The sequence below is a fragment of the Aspergillus pseudonomiae genome (assembly GCF_009193645.1).
Source record: "Aspergillus pseudonomiae strain CBS 119388 unplaced genomic scaffold BDV37scaffold_62, whole genome shotgun sequence".
NCBI classification, from domain to species: Eukaryota; Fungi; Ascomycota; class Eurotiomycetes; order Eurotiales; family Aspergillaceae; genus Aspergillus; species Aspergillus pseudonomiae.
In genome coordinates this window covers 144,617-165,157 of record NW_022476054.1, presented here as the reverse complement: position 1 = coordinate 165,157, position 20,541 = coordinate 144,617, and the positions used below count along the sequence as shown (strand labels likewise).

The 20,541-nt window shown below is 47.6% G+C and overlaps 5 protein-coding genes across 5 annotated transcripts; 4 read left to right on the top strand and 1 right to left on the bottom strand.

Annotated features, from left to right (window-relative positions):
• The first annotated feature begins 1,841 nt into the window (after nt 1-1,841).
• Nucleotides 1,842-3,354, top strand: BDV37DRAFT_254638 (oxidoreductase, short chain dehydrogenase/reductase family). The gene is made up of 5 exons (XM_032082659.1): nt 1,842-2,418; nt 2,489-2,798; nt 2,859-2,914; nt 2,973-3,081; nt 3,178-3,354. Exons 1-5 carry the CDS (start codon nt 1,964-1,966, stop codon nt 3,211-3,213), a joined length of 966 nt encoding a protein of 321 aa, XP_031938896.1. The 5' UTR covers nt 1,842-1,963; the 3' UTR covers nt 3,214-3,354.
• Nucleotides 3,355-6,871: 3,517 nt separating this feature from the next.
• BDV37DRAFT_178244 (Ras family protein) lies at nt 6,872-8,426 on the top strand. The gene is made up of 4 exons (XM_032079447.1): nt 6,872-7,241; nt 7,404-7,518; nt 7,591-7,866; nt 7,940-8,426. Exons 1-4 carry the CDS (start codon nt 7,230-7,232, stop codon nt 8,176-8,178), a joined length of 642 nt encoding a protein of 213 aa, XP_031938895.1. The 5' UTR covers nt 6,872-7,229; the 3' UTR covers nt 8,179-8,426.
• A 905-nt stretch (nt 8,427-9,331) lies between these two features.
• Nucleotides 9,332-10,586, bottom strand: BDV37DRAFT_285596 (flavin adenine dinucleotide pyrophosphatase; the record flags this gene model as incomplete). The annotated part of the gene is made up of 3 exons (XM_032087765.1): nt 9,332-9,959; nt 10,060-10,226; nt 10,395-10,586. The coding sequence occupies 3 exons, from the start codon at nt 10,584-10,586 to the stop codon at nt 9,332-9,334; spliced, it is 987 nt and encodes a 328-aa protein (XP_031938894.1).
• Nucleotides 10,587-10,826: 240 nt separating this feature from the next.
• BDV37DRAFT_178259 (GMF family protein) lies at nt 10,827-11,764 on the top strand. Its single transcript, XM_032079448.1, has 4 exons — nt 10,827-10,918; nt 10,982-11,084; nt 11,156-11,286; nt 11,342-11,764. The coding sequence occupies exons 1-4, from the start codon at nt 10,916-10,918 to the stop codon at nt 11,531-11,533; spliced, it is 429 nt and encodes a 142-aa protein (XP_031938893.1). The 5' UTR covers nt 10,827-10,915; the 3' UTR covers nt 11,534-11,764.
• A 4,143-nt stretch (nt 11,765-15,907) lies between these two features.
• On the top strand, nt 15,908-18,385 carry BDV37DRAFT_254612 (uncharacterized protein). Its single transcript, XM_032082658.1, has 4 exons — nt 15,908-16,706; nt 16,771-17,397; nt 17,462-17,656; nt 17,713-18,385. Exons 1-4 carry the CDS (start codon nt 16,537-16,539, stop codon nt 17,795-17,797), a joined length of 1,077 nt encoding a protein of 358 aa, XP_031938892.1. The 5' UTR covers nt 15,908-16,536; the 3' UTR covers nt 17,798-18,385.
• The last annotated feature ends 2,156 nt before the right edge of the window (nt 18,386-20,541 follow it).

Below are 20,541 nucleotides of genomic sequence, written 5' to 3'. Positions count from 1 at the left end.
AGGAGCATCTAGAATCTTCCCATTATAACATGGGACATTCCTCCCACCTTCAAGTTGAGTCTCTGGATCCCCTGTAGACTAGAGATGCTGCGTATTGATAGCTCCCAGGCGTCATTGTTCCGAGTTCCTGGTGGCTTATTGTTCGTTTATGGTTTACTAAGAGTTAAAGAAGCTTGTAAGATATCAGACAATCAAGAACAAGGATAAATTAAGCTTTCTGAATCTTTGTAGGTTAACGTATCAAAGGAGTAGCTTAGATATACAGCATCTCGCTACATAGAAGAAAGCCCATTGTTCTATAGGTAACTTGGTTGCATGACTGACTAAAGATCCAGCTACAAAAGATTCAAAGAGCAGAAACATATCCGACTTTTGTCTTTCAAGTACAAGGCCTACAAAAGTCAGACAGCACACTATATCTATACCACACTACTTGCTCAGTATAAAGGCTATAAGGCTGTTCTTTGTGCTCATTGTTCGCTAGTTAGACTTTGCCCTCAAGAACTAGCTAATATAACTCAAATTGCAGACCTGCTTTGACTCAGGAACAGATGTTTGTACATGTCTTAATCCCGCTTAAATATGTTCGAAACTTTAAAAAGACTACGTCGGTGCAATTATATGCACTCAGGCCAGCACAATTACTTGAAATAACTTTCCATCCTCATAGTGCAGGATATGATAGGGTAGATGAGTTCTCTCTATCTCAGTTTCCGGCGGGATATATTCACAACAGCCGGCAAGGTCTAGGACCGGTCGGTTTGAGAAAAGTATTAAGCTGCCCACATAAATGGCATCATATCATCAGCATCGGCCTTACAGCTAGTGATAGACTTCTTTCTATTTCGTCCGGTAATTTTGTCATGGAGGTTCCAGCTATTAGCCTTACTCGCCAGATACATATCTTGAAACTTCACATATAGTGATGTTAGATTCTAATAAACATAGTCTCTGCAGAAGACATTCGGGATAAGACCACATTGTATATAAACATAAGAAACTATATTATAGTTTCAATCTGTCTAAATTCGCCGAATAATTGAAATGAAAAGGTCGTTTTCGTTGCAGTTTGCCAATACGTGATCAAACTAGTCTAGTGGAGTCTATAAGGTACATATACATTGAGCTTTTCTATGAGATAATGAAGATTGCAGTGGAAGCAACCCATGAGTGCTTTAATGATGTCAGCCAACGTTCGCTAGTCTTAGTACCTTAATTTTACGTGGGATTTGCAGATAACTTAAGTCTAACTAATTGTCTTTTGTACTAGAGAGAAGACTAGAGGTTACCTAGTGCTAATTTTGACGTGGTTCAATACTACTCATGTACCTGACGACCTGCAAAAGGCTAGTTTACAATTGATAACCTTAAAACTAACTTTTATGTACCCTGGACTATGGTTAACAAGCCCTTTTCTATTGGCGAATAGTGCGTTACTTCCATGATTACTATATTACAAGAAAGTATATACTTAACGCTTCGAAGCAGGGTCTTCTCTAGTCTGGAAAGTACTCATTGAACTGTTATTGCATATTATTGAGCTGTATTTGCCATCCTAAAATATGCTTCCCAGAAATATATACATGTCCAGTATGGATGGGAGGGCCATTTCTCAGTTTCCTTCTCAAGTGAGTTCCACAATGATCCAACAAATATCCCTTTGTCGAAGTCTAGCTATGGTCATATACCCGGCCAGAGCTATACTTCGACGCAATATCATCTTCCAATGACGTTAGAAGAAGGATATTCTTCGGCTGGAAGGCCGATCGGCCAAACCTTCAGCCGAAACGGAACCCCGCCGCCATGCCGAATCACGACATGCGGATATGGCTTTCCCCGCACAGCATTCCGACTCATCGGCCCTCGTATCACTGGCTATCTTTACTCCTATCTTCTCCGTTCTTCTATTTAATTCTTAAATTCCTAATTTAGAGGGTATCGCGGGGTTAGAAAAAAGCTCTTTATGAAGTATTTTCGAGCTTGTTGCAATTCCATCCGACTTCTACGACACCTAGCTTCCTCCCCCTCAGGTACTACACTCTCCACACTTACTCCATCTGCCCGAAGGAACCCGTTTTCCTGTACAGTCCAACCGGCAATCACGAAACGCACGATGGCAACGGCCATGGCAAAGCGCCTCGAGGGCAAGACGATCGTCGTCACCGGCGCGTCATCCGGCATCGGTCGCAGCACCGCCAAGGAGTTCGCTCGCACGGCGCCTAAGAACCTGAAGCTTATCCTGACAGCCAGACGAATTGACTCTCTGAACCAGCTCGCGCAGGAGATCAAGGAGGAAGTTGGTGACGGCGTGAAGACATTGGCCGTGAAACTAGACGTCAGCAACCCGGCCGAGGTTCAGAACTTCGTACCCTCTCTGCCCGCGGAGTTCCAGGAAATCGACGTCCTGGTCAACAATGCGTGAGTTTCGAGCGAGATGCCCCGTTTTTTTGGTCCGATGGTGAAGCTGCGGTGTACTGACGGAGATTAGCGGGCTTGTCAAGGGTGTTGCCAAGGCTCCTGAGATCGCCCCGGAGGATATCGATATCATGTTCTCCACTAATGTCACCGGGTTGATCAACATGACTCAGGCGATCCTTCCGATTTTCAAGAAGCGGGGTGATGGCGGTCGTGGAGACATCATCAACATTGGAAGTATCGCTGGTCGTGAAGCTTATCCGGGTGGCAGCATCTATTGCGCGACCAAAGCGGCTGTCAAGTCGTTTACCGAGGCTTTACGAAAGGAGCTCATCGCTTCGAGAATAAGGATCATCGAGATTGATCCTGGTCAGGTTGAGACTGTGAGGGGTCCCTTTTGATCATCTCTGCGCGATTATGAAAGCTAATTAGGTGGGTGTTAGGAATTCTCCGTTGTCCGATTCTACGGAGATAAGGAGAAGGCTGATGCCGTATATGCGTAAGACTTTCTTGGAATGATTGTGTGAGAAGGGCAGAGCTGACGGATTATTGTGCAGAAACTGCGAGCCACTTACCCCGGATGATATCGCGGAAGTTATTGTATTTGCCGCTGGCCGGCGTGAGAATGTCGTGATTGCTGACACTCTAATCTTCCCCAGCCACCAGGTGAGTTTATTGCACCATTCTCAAGTCATTGCCAACCCATCCATGGATGGTTATGGGGGTTTCCTGTTCTGGAACGGCTATACTGATTGGTTCCAGGCATCACCCGGTCATGTGCATAAGAATTCGACATGAGTTTTAGACGTTAGTGCTGTGAACCTATATATATTGGACATAGAAGACAGATACTGCAGGATTGCAATCCCTATGAATCAAGGCCATCAAACAACTACACAAGAAGGATTTTAAAAATCACCAATGTATGTAAGCCTAAAAGCACAAGAGACTTGGCATACGTTTGCACTGGCAGTTGGACAGCAGTAACTAGCCTGTCTGCAGGAACGACTAAAAGGCCACCTACATATGTAGGATAGACATGGATGGCCCAACTCAACCAATACGAGGCCTTCACGTACATCTCCAGGTGACAGCAAGCTGCAGTTTGCATATCGGGACTGGATTGCAGAACCAAAAATAGTCAACATCCAAAATAATCGCAGCTCTGTTCTACGCGATATCAAGACTCTCTTTTCCTTTGGAATTCGATCCGAAAAGGGGTAACGAACAGTCGGCTCCACCAGGGCCACGGGCGCCCTTTCAACCCACGGGTCATAAATTACCCGTGCGAATGTGGTCTCTGATAGGGCCATTTGCTCCAGGTATAATTTTTTTGGTTCCTCGTGGTGAGTAGTATATGGTGTGATCCCAGTCATAGAAACAAAGCAATTGATAGGCCGGTGCCCGGACAGCAATGGGCATCAAGCGCCTAAAAGAAAAAGGGGCATGGCACTGTCGAATCCCATCCATACCACGTTATTGGGGCATTAAGCCGGGCGTTGGTGGTGAGATCGCTGTCAATCCATGTTGGATGCGCTTTTCGCCCCCGGTGGATGGTTCTGACCTGGGCTAGTATAGTGGTTTGGTTGTATTACCAGCTTGTGCATCATTTCCCAGTTGTATCCTTCTTTTCTTTTTTTCTCAACCCACCTTGAGGATGGTGTCGGGGTAAGCAAGCCACAAAAAGTGATGTTGTCAAAAGAAAAAGAGAAGTTCTAGACTGTAGATTGATGTCATCGAAATATGCTGTATGTCGTAGTTCATCGGGAAGACCAACCCTTGTTCGATATTATATGCATGGAAAATGGGAGAGAAATCTTGAGCCCCCAACTGATTGGATCTTTGTCGCTCGGAAGGTCGGTTACTAGACCATGTTACGGGTACCCACCACGTGAATAATCTCCACGCACTCCCAATGCCAAGCGTCTAGTTTTCGAAGGCTTCCCCTAAAACAAAAAGATCGGCCCCTCCTCAGGAGAAACCAACAGGTTTGGTTGCACGCGAATCGATGGGCGTCGACTTCACATTAGTGGCCGAATTGACAAGACATCTAAGCAATTGAGCTGATTCCTTAAATCCTGGTGAACATCGGCCGTGTTCAGAATGAAAAAAAAAAAAAAAAAAAAAAAAAAAAAAAAAAATCAAAAAAAAAAAAAAAAAAAAAAAAAAAAAAAAAAACCCATGTCTGTCTATCGCTGTGTCTTCCTGGCTGATATCAGAGAAGGTAGCATTGCCATGTAGTAATCATTCTCATGGATATGGGGGCTATTGTTGGTGTCGGACGAATACCTCTAATTCGTCTCTAGGGCGAACGGACACCATTCTAAAGCTCGCCAATTTCCCAAGTGATCAGCCGAGACGATGCAGTAGCCCCGAGGCTGGAGGCGTACCGATGCAACTGGGGATGGGGTCCAATGTCTAGGCTGCAAAGGGATTTCGGGTATCTCTGAATGGAGCCGGTACAAGACGACGATCACATCGCTCAGTAAGCGGAACGATATGATAACTGAATATGTCATTTCGTTACTCCATACTCTGTCTGTCCTAGTATCCTACGGACTGCTCCGTAGTCCGTACGGAGTACAGAGATAAACCACCATTATCGCGCGGATAGTGATGATCATAATCCGTCCCCTCCGTGCTCGATATCGGAGGGATCAGATGGTCAGACCACGGACCATTAGTCTGTCTACATATCATCTTTGGTAAGTGGAGGAGTGGGGAATCACTTTCGGATCACGAACTAGGATCCATAAGGATATAGGCTAGCCGCAATGTGACTTTTTGCGACTCAGGTACTGGCTGCACAAGATACAAAGGACGACCATTGAAGGCTGAGAGGATATTCGATGATGTAAGTGCGCGCAGGGCGAGCTGTCACTATGGAAGTTTCGTTAGTTCGCCGCCGTGTCCGCCTTTGGTCCAGGCTAAGAATGTTTCTAGAAACCGAGGTCACGCAATGGAGGATATATTCTCCGTGTCACCTCAAATCAATCGGATCTGGATTCCACCGTCCCCCGTTGAGAAACAAAAAGATAACCGTGTTCCTCCCAATGACGCAAATGCATGGTTGGCTTCAGACTCCCCCTTCTGAATCATGTGAGGACTTAAAATCATCCACTATGCATACTCCGTAGAGTCGCTGTTCCAGTGTTGATCCAGAGAGTGGGTGGTGTTCAATCTTTCCTTGCGCTACCCAGCAAGCTTGCGTATGTGATTGATTAGCTGACCAAGGTTTGGAAGACCCAGAGGCGGGAACTTGGGAGGTGATCAAGCGATGGAATCCACTTTACAATGCAATTGATTGGATGTAGACATTTCCCTGGACACTGTTCATTCGTTTGTCGTTGCATCCATCGGAGTAAAAAGTGACAGACCCTCCTGGGGGGCCCAGATGGAACAATGGGTGAATTTCGCAGAGGCGTTCAGATGGACTCGCGCTAAGAAGTGGGAACAAAGTGAAGATTGATTAATCTGTGGCTGGGGCTCCTTCCCAGAGGAGGTTGGAAAATGACTAAAGCCAAAGGAATCAACACGAACTTTTTGCATCGCGGTTCCTCTTCTGCCCCTTTTTGAATTTATTTGATTTTTTCTCTGCTCTATTTATCCATGGAAGTATGTCACTACTAGAAACTATCAGTCCCTTTCATTTCCTGTACTCTGTAGCGTCTTGCTCTCTCTATTTTCCCCCTAATCTATTTACCCATAATTATTATCTCCCATGTACTCCGTATGGTCGTGGTATTGGTGGGTTTCATTTCCTCACAACCAACCACAGTCGTCATCTGTAATTTTCGCATTGGAGCAGGTAATTAAGTTCTTATTTATCATAACATTTCCCGGAAGGGGGTGTGTTTGTTAATAAGAAAGCAAATCGCTTTTAACTAATGTAATTAAACATGAATATTGGTCTCGGAAGTTGACCACACGCGCAGTAATGGCTTAATGCCACCCACCTTTTTTTTTTTTTTTTTAACCTTTTTTTTCCCTTCCCCAAAACTAAGAAAGAAAAAAAAGAGAAAAGAGAAAAGAAAAGACCCCTTTCATGAATTTTTATTGATTGTTGTTATTATTCTCCAATCGGTACTCTCATTTTGACCACCGCTCTCCCTGAAAAAAGGAATCTTAAGAGTAATAAATTCCAAGTTCACTCTGACTGAACCATCTCGAGTAACCAAAACGGTATGTTGCTTTATCTGTGTTAGGGTTTTTTTTATTTTTTGATTTTATTGTTTCTTTTCTCTTTTCTTCTTCTTCTTCTTCTTCTCTTTTGGCCCTATCCTTCAATTAATCCCCCACCTCCGTTGCTCACGTTAAACTCTCCTTAATCATCATTCCCCCTTCCCCCCTCTCAATCTCCACCTCATCTCTTTCCCCTAAAACCCTCTCTAAAAGGAGCAACGGTTTGATTGTGTTCTTGGCTTAGTTTGGAAACACGAGAAGAGAAGTCGGGTTTCTGCTCCGTAATAGCGAAAGGAAAAAAAACGGCCTACCGCCTCGCATTCAATTCCCGCCGATTGCTAGCAGTTCCACGAACTCCTGCCCCCTGATCCTCTCAACCCCCATCCGCCTTTAAGCTTGGCCTAGTCGACTCACTAGACCCGCCGTTGCTGTGGACTTGTCTTTTAGGCGCCTCTGTTCTGCGCGAAACTCCCGACAAGCTGGGCCCCGACTCTTGACCCTACTGCAAAAAAGAAAATTGTGCTACCGCTCTCTCGACCCGCTGTCACTACGCCCGTCGAGATAGCTTCGATCATCGCCTTCGCACCCTTCATCCTTCCTATCAGACACACATCCGGGCAGAAGACTCTAGAATGGCTTCAAAGGTAAGCTTGTTCTCCCCGCCGCCCCGGCCCTGGCACCCTTCTCTCACTCCCTCTTCCTCTCGCTCTCGCTCCCTCCCCTTGCTCAACTGCGAGCCCCGATTCCATCATGCCCCTTTCAGAACATGGCGCAAGTTAAGTTACTTACCCTTGGACGAACCCTAGTTCCTACGAGAATACAAATTGGTAGTTGTTGGTGGTGGTGGTGTCGGAAAGTCATGCTTGACTATTCAATTGATTCAGAGTCACTTCGTCGATGAATATGACCCGACAATCGAAGGTGAGTCGCCGCCCCTATCCTTCGAGAATTTCTCGTCCCCCGGCTGGTTACTCATCGGATTCCGGTAAACAGATTCGTACCGCAAGCAGTGTGTCATCGACGAGGAGGTCGCTCTGTTGGATGTCCTAGATACGGCCGGACAGGAGGAGTACTCGGCAATGCGTGAACAATACATGCGAACCGGTGAAGGGTTTCTCCTCGTTTACTCCATAACGTCACGCCAGTCCTTCGAAGAAATTATGACATTCCAGCAACAAATTTTACGAGTCAAGGACAAGGATTACTTCCCCATCATCGTGGTCGGTAATAAATGCGATCTAGAGAAGGAGCGAGCCGTCACAGTAGAAGGTGGGTAACGAGCTAATCTGCCCTCTCTCTCACCTTAATGACTGATGTGACTGATGGATGTGTCTATCAACAGAGGGTGAAGCTCTAGCAAGACAGTTTGGCTGCAAATTTATTGAAACATCCGCGAAGTCTCGTATCAACGTCGAAAACGCATTTTACGACCTCGTCCGTGAGATTCGTCGGTACAACAAAGAAATGTCGTCGTACCCGTCAGGCTCGGGAGCCTTCGGCAATCGCGCCCCAGAGGGCAAAATGGACGTGAGCGAGCCAGGCGACAGCGCTGGTTGCTGCGGAAAGTGTATTATAATGTAATTGGGTAGGCGCTGGAGTTGAAAAGGATACAAACACCACGAGTCAAGATACGGAAGGGAGCAAAACATATAATAAAAATTCGACTGGAAAACGAGATATTGGCGACAGGAATAGCGCCACGGCCTCGGAGCTAATTGTGGCTTGTCGACGCTTTTTGGATTGTGAAATTTATACCACACGAGACTCGCTATCGGATGTGATGCCTGCTCCATGATGCCGTCATCATCTCCATGAACGTTCGATTCCCCCTTTGTTTCTCTGTTTGTTTATTTTTTTTTGGAAAGACTGTTCTTGACGATCTCGTTCTTGGGTAGAGCGAGGAATTAACCCTGTCAGTAGATCTGTGCAATTTATATAGGTACATGCTATTGTCATGGTTTTCATTCTGGTTACGTTGAGCTGCAGAATTATCTTTGGTCGTCCTTTCATCATTATTGCCGTTTGTCTGCGAGCTTCCGCAGGGGCAACATCCCCGTTTTGCATTGTTCTTTTCCTTTCATCGCTTGGGCATTGGTGTGGCACTTTGCTTATCTCTCGAACATATCTCGCGCAAGGACCTGAGCTGTTCGAACACTTTCTCCAGATCGCCAGCAACCAATATCTCGGGGTTTGCGGCAGTCTGGGACTTCAGTGCTGGATCTTGCGGTTGTCTATCCTGGACTAGACTTCTTTTCGCGGCTCTGCTGTTCATTACTCGGTCCCACCAAGACATGCACTGAAGATAGTTCGTCCCATCCTCTCTGTTCCTTTCCTTTAATAATTTGGTTTTTCCCATTCAATGAAAATATTGATTAATCTTGCCTCGGAACTTTTGGGTGGATGCAAAATAGGCGTCTATGTGCTCAGTAGGAGCACTTTTTTTTTTGATACGAGAAAGATGGTCCTGTTTGATATTTCCAGCGCAACACGGGATTGAGTTTCTATAGGAATGTAGTGCTTCTTCAGCTTCATCAGTTTAATCTCCCATACATCAATTTTCTATTCTCGCTTATAAACTGTTCGGTTGAACGGATTTATCTAACCGCAATACTAGGCAGACATCGAAACTCTTGCGTGCAGTTGCTCAAGTTCTATGCTTCGAGCGCGGCTAATGTCTAAGCGTGTATCGACAGTTGCATCAAATCTATGTACATCGATATCACCGGTCGTTTCCTTATTTACTTTCCTCTGCATCGGAAGGGGGGTCAAGCTCATCTTCCTGCGAGACTCTTGTGCCCTGGACATTCTGCTCGACCTCGGAGACCAACGAGTCCATGAAATCTTGGTCGGTTCCAACCAGAGTTACGGTATTACGCTTCTTTCCCCAGCGGGGATAACTACCAACCTTGATTCCTCGTGAAGATGTCCGCGTCGCAAGGTCCGTCAGGTAAGGCGCCACAGCACTTTCGGGGAGGGGGGTGCTGAATAAGTACCGATAGATGCCTTTGCCCTCAGGGTCGGTTAACCGAGGAAGCAGAGTAGGCTTCAGATGCTCAAGGAGCTTCTCGAAGAGACGGGGAACTCCTGGCAAGATATGCACATTACCGTTGACGATGGCGATTGGCACCCACATATCATCCGCCACGAAGGTAGCCTGCTGCTCCTCCGACAGAGTCTCATCGTGGGGAAGTTCAACCATACGCAGCTTGGCTGTTAGACCGGGGGACGGGGTGTCCCAGTCAAATTGCGGTTGCATTGGGTGAGGCTTGGAGAGCTTCTTCATACGCTCAAAAGCGCCTTGGTGTAGTTTCAACTTCAGACCAAATGCCTTGGCTATGGATTCGTACGTAATGTCATCGTGACTTTTTACCAAGGTAAGGGGCGTATAGTTAGCTTCCGATATAGGCCGACGGTCTTGGGAACTGTGAATTCTTCCGAGAGAAAGGAATAGGGTATACGGACGTCGGCCCAATGCCTCCACTGGTCACCACAAAATCGTAGTTGTTACTCATGCGACTGACGGCCTCAATAATTTCACTTTCGTCATCGGCAATGACTTCTACCCTCTTGAGCTGTATCCCAAGAGAGAAGCAATACTTGGCGAAATATGCGGAATTGGTATCAATTGTCTGAGAGTTTGGACTCCAACCGTCAGTCACTCATTCGGGAACAGGCACATGACCTCGGTGCAGCACACAACACCAGCGGCAAGGGAGAAAGGGAGAGTCGGGCATAAATTGTAGTAGATAGGCCGGCTACTAGAGCCGAATGACCGATTCCATTCAATTAATACACACCTTTCCGCCAAGCACCTCATCACCAATGATCAGACATGCTGCCGTGTGTATCGTTTTCGTGTAGTTATGCACCGCGGATGATGTCATGTTGGAGGCACGCGTTTGAGGAATCGACAAGGGCGGCAGAGCGGAAGCGTAATTGAGTGACGGTCGAGCGAGGTGGCGGGTCAACTGACTGAGACGACTGAACATGGAGGGAGAGAAGCACAAATGGCGGTGGTGGTGAGAGAGAGAGAAAAGGAAACCAGATGGGGGGATGAGACGCAACCTCAGGCACGTTTCAGGGCGACTAAATGACGGCTTTTGGAGGTGGAGTGGGGAAAAACTCCCTTTCCGCCTCATCCCACTTTCCGCAGCAACGTGGAGCACCACTTAGTTACCGTTGCTCATTTCTCCTTTTGTGTTACTTTGCACCGGAATTCCTGATCTATATCGAGGAACTCAAAGACCTCACATTCTTTCAGAACATTCAGGAACTGAGCGACTATAATTGACTTTGATCCGGAGAAGGTATTTACAACATGGTGAGATTGCCCCGCATTCCCCCTCGTAAACGTTGCGCCCCTGACGATATCTCGAGGAAACAGGCTTCTGAATCTCGGCTATATGCGTTCTCTCCGGAGACGAAGGAGAAATTGCGCAAGTTTCGTCTAGGAACTTCTAGAGCAAAGGAAGCTCAAGCTATAATATGTAAGGCTCACATTTTCTCACGCCGTCTGTTGCCCCGATGTGAAGTGTAAAGTTGACGGTCAACCTGATAGACATCATCGACCAAAAGAGCCAAGAGATTCGTCCTGAAGATGGCGAAGTATACACAAAGATGGAAGACGTGGCCGATGAGCTCCCTGACTCATCGCCCCGTTTCATCCTCCTGAGTTATCCTTTGACTCTGGTGAGTGGTCATACCAAAAATCTACCTTCCACTCTTATTGACCGGTCAACGGCAGAAATCCGGTCGCCCTTCGGTTCCTTACGTCCTTCTCTACTGGCTCCCAGAGAACTGCAACCCTAATTCGCGAATGATGTACGCTGGCGCCGTCGAATTGATGCGCAACACCGCCCAAGTCAATCGTGTAATTGAAGTTGAGGAAGAGGATGACATTATCTCCATTGAATCGAAATTGCAGAGTGAGGACTGAGCTCGAGGCTCATCTTTGGATAGACGGTTTTCTTTGGCAAACTACTTCATGACATTGGCGCTTCTATCTACGGTCGGCGTTACACACTTGACATTGTTTCCTTTCTGATATATTCGCGACGGATGACGGCGATGCTTGGTTTAGTAAAGCGATACCTTTATTTTCACCGAAACCCGGACTACTTCTATGAGGATGAGAATCTACCCCCAGATAATGGACTATGGTATCCTTGATATATATTGTGATGTTACTAGTAGCCGGCTCAGGGTCGTGCTATATCTCGACCCCGGGAGGTCGAGCCAATCGGGCACGGTACGATACCATCCATACTCATTGTTGATATAGGCACACTTTCAGAACACGTCAGATTCGTGTGTGGTCCTTCTCATGTGGCTAATAACAGACAGAAATCCAGTTAGGCACAATTGAAGCTATCTCGGTCAAGCTCGAGTTCATTCGCTCCTAGACCTTGGTCAATGGGTAGATTTTTTCTGGTGTACGTCTGCAGCTCAGAACGCCTATGATAGTTGCATGGTTATACAATATCGAGGAGCTGGATGGCTGGCTTTCAACATACTGGTTTCCAACATCTGGGCTTTGCAGTCAAGTATTTGCTGTTCAGCATGCATCTCGATTGGTTTTACGGGCCTATATCTGTGGAAGCGTGTTGTTTATCTCTTGTTAGTGTTGTCTGTCCCATTACACCCGGTTTCTGCGAGTATGTAAATGCAAACCTGAAGGCATCCCAGATTTCTAATGCAACAGCTTGCATCGTGAATGCTTTGGCCATGTTTGTAAGTTTAGTTGGTGTTCAAAAGATGCCTACTGGTCTCTTTCGAGCTCAATGAAGTCAACATGAGTACGACGGCAATATCACGTATCATGAGACTTAGACCACACATCATGTCTTGTTTTGGGTCCTCAACGCTACATAGTTTGGTCTATGATGTAAGAAATATTGAGGGGACATTAAGCATGAGAACGTGAGCACAGTGATTTCCCCATTGAAACACGTGTGCTTATATTCAATGCTGTGCCGTGGATCCATTTGACAGACACTTTCCACATTAATCTCGATGGAGAGCAGCACAGCATAATCAGGAAACAGTCCATTTGGGAGGGATAACGAGTAGACTTCTTTCTCGAGTCGAATACTATTCGAACCGAGCATATGCCACATCTTCATCAGTACTAATCGTAGGTAGTATGGACCTTCATAGATGCAGCGGATAAAAACCGACCAATACCTAATCGGATCGCATGAATGATACACAGGGAACCACGATTTAGCAGAAAGCCAAATCCATTACTAGTTCCATACGTGCCGCTCCACAGTGGAGATTTGGAGCCGGGACTCAGGACTCAGCTAGGTTTTAGAGGCCTTAACGCTTGACACCTGGTCGTGCTGCTGCCACGCAGAACTTTCCGGGACAGAAGTTGGAACCTTGCCATTGTGCATTGTCAGCCAGACGAAGAATGTGATTGGGGGGGGTATCTCCACTCGCAGCATCCCAACGATGGCGAGGTCATGGAAATACCCCTGTCTGTACCGGTCCCGGTGACCTGGCCAGTGGCCACACTCCTCAGGCACTGACCACCGTGTCGATACTCCACCGGTGGAGATGCTGATGATGGCTGACGAGGTGTGGATGGTGGTTGATACCGGTTTTTTTTTTTTTTTTTTTTTTTTTTCGACTCCATAGAAGTCTAGACGCCGGCCTGAACAACGCAGAGAAAAAGTTGAACTGCGGACCGAGGTCCATTCCTGCTCATGCAATCTCAACCTGATTCATAGGGCACAATCTATATAGATAACAACCTAACGATCGCCAATAACAAGTAACATCACCCCATTTTAATTCCCTAGAAAACCGGTGGGGAATTCTTCTGAAAAATTCCGTACGGTCGAAATTTCTCCGACACCCTCGTCAGCCTGCAGATGGTGTGGGTGGGCGTTGACCTCGGACGGGACACCTGCAGCACACACACACACCCCGAATACACATTTGTCTAGTTACTAGCTACATGAGTATCTTCGATATGGCTTCTAGTACCTGGGCGCTGCACGTTAGCGAGCCACTTAAAGTCTTAACGACCTTCCCAGTACGGAATACCATGCGCGCACAAGAGGGGGCGAAAGGCGCGATTTAGTCGTCCAGTTGAGTGAGAAGACAGGCTGGGACTGGCGCATCCGGGTCCCGAGGACAGCCACCGTCCTGCATGATTGTCGGACGCCGTTGGGATGGCGCTTCCCTCCCCCCCCTTAGTCAGTGAGAGTATTGTTTCCTTGCGTGGCGAAGGGTTCCTGGGGCACGCGTTTGCATCATCGTGCAGCGGGCCTTGTCCTGTTTCGGTCGCTAATGTGATCGTGGGCTGTTGAGCGGGCTTGTTTGTACGATCGTGGCGGCGGAGCTGGTGCTCAGGGGAGTTTTCCGATATGTTTACGTCGAGGTGCATAGCACCATGCATAAAATGGGAGACTCGGTGCACGTAGCATCTAGGGATAAGGTGAGGTGGGAATAGGGGAAGGGGGGAGAAGTTGTATCCCTTTTGAATTATACTCCGAGCATGGGCGTTGTCAAGCCCTCGGGTGCTAAATAAAGCGTCTGATCAAACACTAGGAGGTTGTTGATCATTCTGGTGGATAATATATTGTGATCTGAAGACTCTCCCCGGTGTTTCCGGTGGGAGGCCACTACGGTTTCCTATTTGGGGAAGATGAGAAGTATCGTGATGTGCAGTTAGTTGGGCCATTCATAATTTCGTCGGTCGAATAATTGGAACTAATGCGGGGGAATGGCCGGCGGCGGCAGACTGAGTCGATTGCCAGTAGTCATCGTTAGTCTTAGTAGTCCTATTATCGTCAGGGGAGGAATTGGTATGGAGTAGGTAACGTAGTGGGCACTGGCTAGATTGGATTACTAATTAGCAGCTTGGTAACGAACTAACGTCACCACGATGATCGATTTCATTTCGACAGAATTCCCATATGATCATCTAGTCGTTGAGGCATTTGGAAAAGACCACTCGTGCTGTGCCCCTCGGTTTCGAAAGTGTCTCCGCGGCTGTCTACCCCGAAGTATATCCTCCGCGGAGGACGGAGGAGAAGTGTTCAAGTATAAGACGGGGTAATATATGTGTCTAGGACCCTTCCAGTGGGATAATGGCATGATACGAGGGATCATCTTGCTCATAGTCATGACCATACAAACCTTATTTCCTGTCTGAAGCGCATCCGGCTATGATGAACGGCTGATCGATTCGAGCAAATATTCGTTGCTGCATGTACCCTGGAAAATAAAGTCCATAAAATACTGTATTTCATACTCTCGTATTGACCGAGATCCAGAACCATGGCCTCGGTCTGCTCTGTACTGTGTACATACTGCGCAGTACGGTGTTGAATTGCAGAGGGATTAGTAACCACAAGGACCAAAGTCCAGCAGCTCAGGCCCTCACCAATGTCTCAGGATCGCCATCTCCCATGCCCAGGCAGTCCATGAATGGGACCTTCTGGCTGACTGTCAAACTCTGGGCTCGGGCATTGTTCCCGAGCGGGAACAGCGCTACTGTGTAGTATGGTTTAGTACGATGGCTCCGTCGCTTCGGTTCGCCTACTAAATTCCATAGACACTGGTAGACAGGTGGGCCATACCAACCCAGTTCCCCAGCTCCCTGAACAAAAATTCCTTCAAATTATTAGCTTATTGTGCGCCAGACTGGAGGAATTGGATCAGCCAACCAATTGAACCGGCAACCCGGGCAGTGGAAATATTACCCTGGCTTTTCTGATTTCTTTTTTTCTTCTTGTTGTTTTATTGTTTCGACTTCTGACTGTTGTTTACATTCTTACGGGTCGGTATTTGGTACTTGTATCCATGTGTCAACCCCAAACCTTAAGTCTATTGAGTACTACTCATAGTATTATTCTTTGCTTTTTCCTTGGTCTTTATTAGGAATCATGAAGAGAATTGGATTTGAAGATGTTAAAAATTTTGGCTAATTGTATGTACCGTATGTAATGATTCAGGTACCTACTAGTGAATACACGGGGAGATGGTAAATGTCATTTCAACAGACTGGGAATTATTGATGAATTTCATATGCGTTAACAGTGATCCTGACCATTATTAATTTGGTAAGATATCGGAAATACTGAAAATATATAAAAATAAAATAAAAATAAAAGTAAATAATAAAAGAATTGAAATAAAAAGTGCGACCCATGGGCCGTTCCCTTTAGACTCAACCCATACGGAGCTGTACCCACCCCCCTCTCGCTCATCCGGTTCCCCCAGAAAGCCTATCCGGCTTCTATTTATCGTTCGGTCCGCCGCTGTTGGTGCGCTGATAGTATTTCTTTTTTTTTTTTTTTTTTCTCCCGGTGATTTGGCTACCTGATGTTGGTCGCTTCTTTCGCAACGACGTATATAGCTCACCATACCCCATCGACAGTTAAGGTGCCACCTTCGACCTCTCCCTCGGATTTGACTGATCCAGTCCACCACTGGATCTGACCGCCACTCGGCCAATCAAGCGAGCCCACTTCCTTGCCATTGCAGACCCTGCGCCTTGGGTTTTACCTCACCGTCTCGCTGGGTCTCCCAGTCCTGTGGTTCGGTACTCGTCTGTGTGACCTGCTCTGACTATAAACTTCGCCATCAACTTCAACCACCACGACTTCACGGGCGATCATCTTCCATATCGCAGACGACTGGTCAATTCGTCTCTTTTTTCGCACTCACCTTTTTTATTTTTTATTTCAGTGTTTTACTTCCCCCTTCACCCCATAGGTGGGACACGCCAACTCTGCTGCCCCTGGAGGATATAGAAGGCCAGACCCAAACTCAGTACAAACCATCGATCGAGAACGCAATTACCGTCGACAGAAACAGAAAAAAACTACCTGCCGATGTTGTTCCCGAAGTTCAACGACACCAAGCAACTATCCCAAATCTAAAACATCACTATATACATCTCGACTCGGAAAAACCCCACGCAACATGTCTAGCCAAGGGGGCCCGAGACAGCCCAATGAGGGGAAGCCCGAGGGCTTCGCGAAGTACCTGCAACGAATGAGAACGGTGCTGAGGAAAAGCTCATCCTCGAAGTCTGAATCTGCGTCCAACTCGCAGGAAACGAGTGGACAAGCTTCGCCGACCAAGTCCGCGTCGTACGACCTCCTCCCCTCTCCCTCTTTTCTGTTCGCACCCGTGGGCGCACTAACGTGAGCGCAGTCCGAAAACCACTGCTCCTGCTAAGGCTACTGCTGTCCCGAAAACAACTGCTCCAACGAAGCATACGACCGCCAACTCTGGCCCCGAGCCGACCGTGTTCAAGCATTGGGGCGCCATTCAGGAGGAGAAGGCTCGTTCGCTGTTCGCCAAGTATGGGTTGACGCTGGAACCCGGGGAATGGAGGTCGCCCACCGACACCGAGGTCCAACGTGTGGCTAAGCCCATTCGCATGAGAGTCCGCCGCACCTGTCACCGCTGCCAGACCACCTTCGGCATCGACAAGCTCTGCTCCAACTGCCAGCATGTCCGCTGCAAGAAGTGTCCCCGCTACCCGCCGCATAAGTCATCGCATGATCACCAGACCGAGGCCGCCCTGCAGACTATCCTCTCGCAGAAGGGCAAGGAGCCGACCGGCGTGAAGGGCAAAGAGCCGGCCGGCGTGCCGCGCAAGACGAAGGAGCCCCCGCTTACCCTCCCATCCCGCACCGGCGGCCAGGACCTCATCCGCAAAGAAGTCAAGCAGAGAGTGCGGCGCACTTGCCACCGTTGCTGTACGACCTTTGCGCCGGACGCCACGGAGTGTGAGAATTGCAAACACACCCGCTGCAAGAAGTGTCCCCGAGAACCGTATGTGACGGTCTTTTTTGCTCCGATGATACGTAGTGACATTGTACTGACTACTTACTCCCAGGGCGAAATTGGACAAGTATCCCGATGGGTATCCTGGAGATGCGGAACCGCCTGCGGAACCGCCAGCACGCACGTGGAAGAAACCGCGTCTGCGCGTGCGATACACCTGTCACCAGTGTTCGACCATGTACCGGTCCGGGGAAAGGACATGCTCGAATTGTGGGCAGGAGAAATGCCCGGAAACCATACGAGACCCGTACGTCTGACTCTTTTACTACGCATGTGTGTTTGTTTTTACTGACTTCATCCCAGACCCAAGAAACAGAAACCAGAGCCCGACCCGGATGTGGTGAGACGGGTGGAAGAGCGGTTGAAGGTTACGATCAGCGCTGGTTAGGAATGCAACTGGGAGCCGGTACTCTGGTCTCAAGCCGGTCTGTTTCCATGGATTCTCTTCTCAGTACAACAACACGACTTAGCGTCCACTCTTTTCTGACTACAATACCATTTGATACAGTGGAGCAGGGAGCCTCAGTCCTTGTTTTGGCAAAACCGCCCATCACAAAACGGCCTGTCTCAGTAGTTACCAGGAGAAGGATGCCTGACCAAACCCGGTGTAACAATCCACCTGCGTAGTTGTAAAACCAGACCAAACAATCGGCAGCCCAGCTGTCAACGCTTGTCTAGCCAAAACTGAACCCACTGTTTCGGAACGATAGTCTTGCTCTAAAATTATCCCCGGGGGTCTGGACACAGACAACCGAATCCCTACATGTATTCCGTACTTCTACGTACCTACTATTGGTCGAAAGAGCCCGAGTGCAGGTCGCTAACGGTGAGCTCTCATAACTTAGGAAACCGTTAGACTCCACTGGACCTGTCAACCAAACCCTAAAGTGGCTCTACCTATCTAATTGAAGCGATAGACGGGCTGGACGATAAGTACAGCCAGGAAGTGGGGAGCGGGGACCATAGCGGGAACAACGGTCGGACATGATCTGGGTCAAGATTAGGGAAATTGAGGGGTTCCAGAAAAGGTCACTTAGTACTAATTTCTGTGTACTTGTGTAGAGGGATTGGAACTAGTAGTTGGTCTGGTATGGCATGATTCAGGCCAATGGTCGCTTCGGTGCATCTCGGTCGTACCGGGAAAACTCCGGTGTTACCTTTCGAGCCCTACAGGTGGGTAGTATTAATAGAGGCGGTTATGTATGGTACTGTATGTAATGGTTGTACTGTACCAAGTATCTGATTGACTTTGATTGTGTTGGCTGACAGCGTAAGCGAGGGAACTTGTACATACAAGGGTGCACTCAGCAAGCAGAAGTAGATATGTACAATCATCTCCCATGGATCGAGGAAGTGAAAAAAAAAAAAAAAAAAAAAAAAAAAAAAAAAAAAAAAAAAAAAAAAAAAAAAGAAAAGAAAAGAAAAGAAAAAGACCAAAGCGCAAACAAAGGACGAGTAATTCCAAATTCTCTCTCCAAATGCCGACCAAATCCCGTCACCGTGGAATCCTGCAGCCCAGCCGGCTGGACAAGGATTCCCACTTTCGCTCCCCACCAGACATGTACGACGCCCACTTCGTCTGGAGTGTCGGGTCCGCTTGGCAACGAGGTATCATGACACTGACGGACAGGTGCTGGTCTGCCTGTCTGGCTGGCGGCCACCTGTCACGCCCTCTTTCGGACAGTTCCAGATTGACGGGTCGGTTGATGCTCGGGCCCGGGCGTCTATGAGTTCACTAGTTGCATGTATGACAGTCCAGATGGGCATGATCTGCTTGGAATTGACGGGCTCGGAGCATGCGATACAGCGTCCCGGTTCACGGAATCATTCCGAAATATAGGTCTGCTGCTTTCTATTATTATTATTATTTTCTATCTGATTTCTCTCATGAGTCGGCGTTTCGGCCACTAGCCGGGATTCAACGCTTGGACTGACTGACTGACGTGCCAAGGAACTTATGAGGCATGATCTCCGTTTTCTTCAGTGTTGGTCAAGCACTGGGATTCTCCGGCCGAGATAGGGGGTGCAGACTTGCGTAGCTTGTGAGTCGGGGCTTGGCTGATAAGGACGTTGCAGTTGAAGTGGACTGGGCTAGTTATATCCACAACTGAAGCTGTCCTCCGAGGCAGGTTGCTAAGCTGGTCTTTGTCTCCCTGAATTGAGTTAATCACCTTGCTGTGTAAGTTAGCCATCTCCCAACCCAAAGTAGATAACCGTAAAGTTTATACGAATCGACACACCTCACAGGATTCCAATTCCGACATGCTCTTCAGCATTCCCATGGTCCCCGACGTGTACGTCAACCATTGACGATCCACGATTAAGCTTCTCAAGAGAGCCCCCATCTAGTCAGACAAAGCAAGCAAGCCCAAACCAACTGATTCAGTCACATCGTCATTATGAAGGACTGATCCCCCGTGCTAAAAACGAATAACTCCGTCCATACTACGGCGTACGCCGGTCTAGTTAGCGCCGCGCCTCGTGTAAACATAGCAAAAGTAATCACTTTATTTTCAGTGCAATACGCTTATACTGGTTCTGGAAATCCCCGAGTCGGCTAGAGGGCGCTCGGGCCATTTCGACTATGGCTAGTTCTGGTGTCGTTGTGGTAGATCGTCCGGTTTTGGCAACGTCGGTCTGGTCGGGTTGACGGTTCCGGTGGGATGGCGTTGTGGGTTCAATAAGGTTTAACGGTGTTGGATTTGTTTGGAGTGGTTTCTTTGGGTGTGGTGATTAGTGAGGGGGTTATTTCATGGATGTTGTTAACATTGATTCTGGGATGGTGGCTTGTTTTGGTTGATCGACGGTGTATACTTTACTTTGTAAGTGTGATGTGCTGTCATGACCAGTATCATGATATCAATAACAGCCAGCAAGGGACAAGGAACCAAAAGACAAAGAAAGTACAGAAAAGTATAAAAGAAAAAAAAAAGAAAACAAAAGAAAAGCAACTCTGTTATTGTAACCACTGACTCGGAAACTTCAGTATTCCATGTGTACAGCAGCTCATGGCTGTGTAACGTTCTCTGCATTTATGCTTATTTGAACTGTATTACCCAGCCGTTATCTTGAGCAACTTTACACCAGTCATACCACACATTTTTGGATCGTCCAAAGCGAGGGCTCAAGGAA

What these genes read in the sequence shown, in the direction of transcription:
- BDV37DRAFT_254638 (XM_032082659.1), top strand. Translation starts at nt 1,964, where the DNA reads ATGAAGTATTTTCGAGCTTGTTGCAATTCCATCCGACTTCTACGACAC. An exon ending in AAGGCTGATGCCGTATATGC is followed by an intron (nt 2,915 to 2,972) that starts GTAAGACTTTCT and finishes ATTATTGTGCAG; the next exon opens with AAACTGCGAGCCACTTACCC. An exon ending in TAATCTTCCCCAGCCACCAG is followed by an intron (nt 3,082 to 3,177) that starts GTGAGTTTATTG and finishes GATTGGTTCCAG; the next exon opens with GCATCACCCGGTCATGTGCA.
- BDV37DRAFT_178244 (XM_032079447.1), top strand. An exon ending in ATATGACCCGACAATCGAAG is followed by an intron (nt 7,519 to 7,590) that starts GTGAGTCGCCGC and finishes TCCGGTAAACAG; the next exon opens with ATTCGTACCGCAAGCAGTGT. An exon ending in GCGAGCCGTCACAGTAGAAG is followed by an intron (nt 7,867 to 7,939) that starts GTGGGTAACGAG and finishes GTCTATCAACAG; the next exon opens with AGGGTGAAGCTCTAGCAAGA.
- BDV37DRAFT_178259 (XM_032079448.1), top strand. An exon ending in GGAAGCTCAAGCTATAATAT is followed by an intron (nt 11,085 to 11,155) that starts GTAAGGCTCACA and finishes TCAACCTGATAG; the next exon opens with ACATCATCGACCAAAAGAGC. An exon ending in TGAGTTATCCTTTGACTCTG is followed by an intron (nt 11,287 to 11,341) that starts GTGAGTGGTCAT and finishes GGTCAACGGCAG; the next exon opens with AAATCCGGTCGCCCTTCGGT.
- BDV37DRAFT_254612 (XM_032082658.1), top strand. Translation starts at nt 16,537, where the DNA reads ATGTCTAGCCAAGGGGGCCCGAGACAGCCCAATGAGGGGAAGCCCGAG. An exon ending in TCGCCGACCAAGTCCGCGTC is followed by an intron (nt 16,707 to 16,770) that starts GTACGACCTCCT and finishes ACGTGAGCGCAG; the next exon opens with TCCGAAAACCACTGCTCCTG. An exon ending in CCGGAAACCATACGAGACCC is followed by an intron (nt 17,657 to 17,712) that starts GTACGTCTGACT and finishes ACTTCATCCCAG; the next exon opens with ACCCAAGAAACAGAAACCAG.